Source organism: Micropterus dolomieu, linkage group LG11 (genome assembly GCF_021292245.1).
Source record: "Micropterus dolomieu isolate WLL.071019.BEF.003 ecotype Adirondacks linkage group LG11, ASM2129224v1, whole genome shotgun sequence".
NCBI classification, from domain to species: Eukaryota; Metazoa; Chordata; class Actinopteri; order Centrarchiformes; family Centrarchidae; genus Micropterus; species Micropterus dolomieu.
The window spans coordinates 23,746,039-23,749,679 of NC_060160.1; the positions used below are offsets into that span (position 1 = coordinate 23,746,039).

A 3,641-nucleotide genomic window follows, 5' to 3' on the forward strand; every position below is an offset into this window, starting at 1 on the left:
TTAGGCTGCATTCGACACGGCAGTTTAATAAAACAAAACAAGCCCTTAGCCAAAATGTTGTCCTGGACTGTCTTTGGATCAGTCATTATTTCCCCCAGGGTTTTCAAGAAATCCATTGCATAATCAATATTTTACAGCATTTAATGAGGGCATGAGCAACAGAAGAGTCTGTTGTATAATGTTAAGACAGTAAGAGCAGTTCTACAAATTAGAATTAGATACATATAGAACAGATCATAGTGGAATAAATCATCATTGTTGAGTCAATATTTATCAACTGAACTGTATCTATATTACTATTATTATATCATTATATATCTGTACCTTCAACAGATATTCCACCTATGAAATGTAAGTTTGGAGTGTCAATCACATGCCCCATGTAGGCTTGAGAGATGCCTGTAAAAAGGTCCACATCTCACATCCATATTTTGCTCAGCATGTTGCAAAATACAGTACATGCCATATCACAGCACTGGCCTCTTCAAAGCTCAGACAGAAGCAGCATATTTAACACAATTTGGGCAAAATGGTGAGTGTTCTGCAACATACTGAGCGTATAGATAAATGGTAGAGAAGCAAATAATGCTTCAGTAATGGTTAGGCGTTTTTTTTGGTCATCAGTTTAAGTGACACCCAGTCATCAGTATGACAACACGCAATAGATGAATAGGCAATCGAAGATAAGTATGTGTGTTATTTAACTTTAGAAGGACATGATGGAGTTGACAACACAGACATGTTGTTATGTCGTGCTTTCACAGATCTGTTGTGTGCATCTGCAGTCCCATGTGGGGGCCATTTCCTGCCATGATTTTATGTAATTTAACTGCAGAGACAAAATCAGAGGCGCACTTCTTTCAATTACTAATCAGCAGAGTGCAGGTTGATGCTGTGTTTTATGCATGGTGCACAAATTAATTCATTTTAACCTGGTTAATCCAGGGCCGTAACACAGTGTGTTGCAGTGGAGTGATTAAAGGCTTTAGTGCAGGAACAGGAAGCTGTGTGCCAATGTGGGCCCAGAGTCTTGAGCTTTTTACTGCACCCAAACACGGCAGGTTTCACTGAGAAATCCCTCTTTCCTGTCTGAAGTCGTGGGAATCAGTGAAACCTGCTGTTGTGTTTGGCTGAGTTAAAACCCTGCATTGTGGCACGTGGCTGCCTAACGCTGCCGTGGTAGTAAGTCAGTACTTCTGGGAGATGGCGTGTGTGATGATTTGATTCTCTCCCTCCAGGTTCGGTTCATGCCACATCTATAGCAGCCAGTCGCGTAGAGCAGGCTCTGTCTGAGGTAGCCTCCTCACTGCAGAGCAGTGCCCCCAAACATGGACCCCTGCACCCCTGGATGACCCTGGCGCAGATCTGGCTGCATGCAGGTATGCACAAGTACACATACAGTACTTTCATGAAAGTGTAACAGATAAAGGCTCGGGGCTGGTATTTAAGCTTTATTTTAAAATGAGATTTTAAACGGGGTTTGCTGAGTGAGGAAAAACTAGATGAGATGATGAGGTGGTTCCATGTTGCCAGCACAGATGCTATCTCTAAAGGGAAATTTTAAAGGTCATGTTTGTTATATTTCCAGAATATTGTTTACACTTACAGTAAACAATATAAATACCCTTCTGTTACACAGAGATATAAAACATTTGGCTGGCAGTATGGTATTCTCCATACTAAATAAAACACAGTTAAAGTGGCATATTTGCAACCAAAAATGCTATATTTTGCCACAGTGTGTATCATTAAAAAGAATTCAAAGCCACCATCACATCCCAAAATGCGTCACCCCCTTCAACTGGTCTGCTGTGATTTGTGGTTGATATTGGTTCCGTCTTTTTTAGTAATTTTTTTTTGCCCATCACGTTTTCTCCCATAATGACACACATGATCTTCCTCCTGGCACAGACTTCATCAAACAAACAGACTTAAAGTTGGGGTGAGTGTACTGGCCCTAGCTGGCGGGACTGTAACAGCTGTTTGATAGCCTTTGCAATCACACCAGATGAGATTTCCTTTGGAGCTCGGTTTCTGCGTCACCAGCAGACACTTGTAGAGACAAACAGAAGCAGACTGAAGAGTGTACCGAAGCAGATGCAGGCAGCGCGCGCGCACACACAAACACAAACACAAACACACACACACACACACACACACACACACACACACACACACACACACACACACACACACACACACACACACCCACAGACGGAGGTTGTTTGTGCTCCTGTTTATCTCTCCAGCTGCTTCCTGTCAGAGGTGGTCATTTCCAGCTTGGCGACACAGCTAATATAATCATCCAATCACGGACACAGACAGGCAGACAGTTCAATGCATTTCCTGTCTCATTCTTTGGATCTTTCTGTCGTCGTTGCAGTGATACACAGCATGCATTAGGTGACCTTGCTACTGAAAATGTTTGTCTTATTGATACAATTTGAGGGAGAACAACTGACTTGTGTCTATTACCTCTCATTTCTCTCTCATTATTCCTTTTTTAAATGTTTCCTCCATAAATATGTTTACCTCCTGTTTGTGACTCTTAAATGATTTTACTTTAACTCAAGAGCTGCAAATGTCAAGACTACTGTTAAAATATCTAATTTTGATACATCCGTTCAGTTTGACAGGTTCAGAAATGTTACTTGTGATGGGGCAGCATCCTCTTTGTACCACAGAGCAACAGCATTTATAGGGAATGCAGTCCTAAATTTAGAGCCTGTCTGTTATTTTTGTTAACAGTATTTATACCAAGCTATTGGCTGATCCGACAAAGAAACTGATGTATGAAATTGCTGCAAGTTGCGCATTTTAATAAAACTAAACTTGCTGCACTCGCACCTAACACTCATGTTTGCAATCTCTCCTCCCTGTCTGGGTTTCTCTAACAGCTGAGGTGTACACCGGCATGTCGAAGCCTGCAGAGGCCTCGGCCTGCACACAAGAAGCCGCCAACCTCTTCCCCACATCTCATAACGTGCTGTACATGAGGGGGCAGATAGCCGAGCTGAGGGGCAACATGGACGATGCCAAACGCTGGTATGAAGAGGCCCTGTCCATCAACCCGACGCATGTCAAGACCATGCAGAGACTGGTAATACACAAAACACACACTCTAATGTTCTCCTGCTGCTCTGTTCTTGAATGCGGCCTCTTGGGAACATAAAAAATCCTGTCCCGTCCTCCTGCAGAGTCCATACAGCCTGAGGGTTTGTGTTTCTGTAAGAGACGGCCCCATTAGACCTTCCACGAAGAGAGGGATCAGGGTCTCCCTCTTATGCTCTCTCTCTACCTCTTTCTTATTGGCTCAGTCCCATTTGGAGCACTGTCCTCTCCATCCCAAACTAGCATGCATACTTATTAATGTCCTTAATGTTGGTCAAACTTGAATCAAAGCTTACTTTTAATGGAAGTAAATGAAAGGGTTTTTTATTATTCTTTGTCTCTCTACCGCTCGTCAGGGTCTGATTCTTCACCAGCTGCAGCGCTACAGTCTGTCTGAAAAGGTCTTGAGGGATGCTGTGCAGGTCAACAGGTAGGTGTGTGTGGTTATCAGTGCAATGTACATGATTGTTATATTTTAGGGAAACTCACTACAATATTTTTGCCCTCTCCTCTCCTCTCCTCTTTTCTCT

At 42.8% G+C, this 3,641-nt stretch overlaps 1 protein-coding gene across 2 annotated transcripts in view; it reads left to right on the forward strand.

Moving 5' to 3' along the window:
* Positions 1-3,641, forward strand: part of ttc7b (tetratricopeptide repeat domain 7B) — a 33,294-nt gene that overhangs the window by 25,634 nt on the left and 4,019 nt on the right. For both annotated transcript variants that reach the window (XM_046063454.1, XM_046063455.1), the window contains 2 exons: positions 2,898-3,100; positions 3,468-3,541. In XM_046063454.1, the coding sequence (XP_045919410.1) occupies positions 2,898-3,100; positions 3,468-3,541 (277 nt within the window). The remainder of the gene's footprint in view (positions 1-2,897; positions 3,101-3,467; positions 3,542-3,641) is intronic.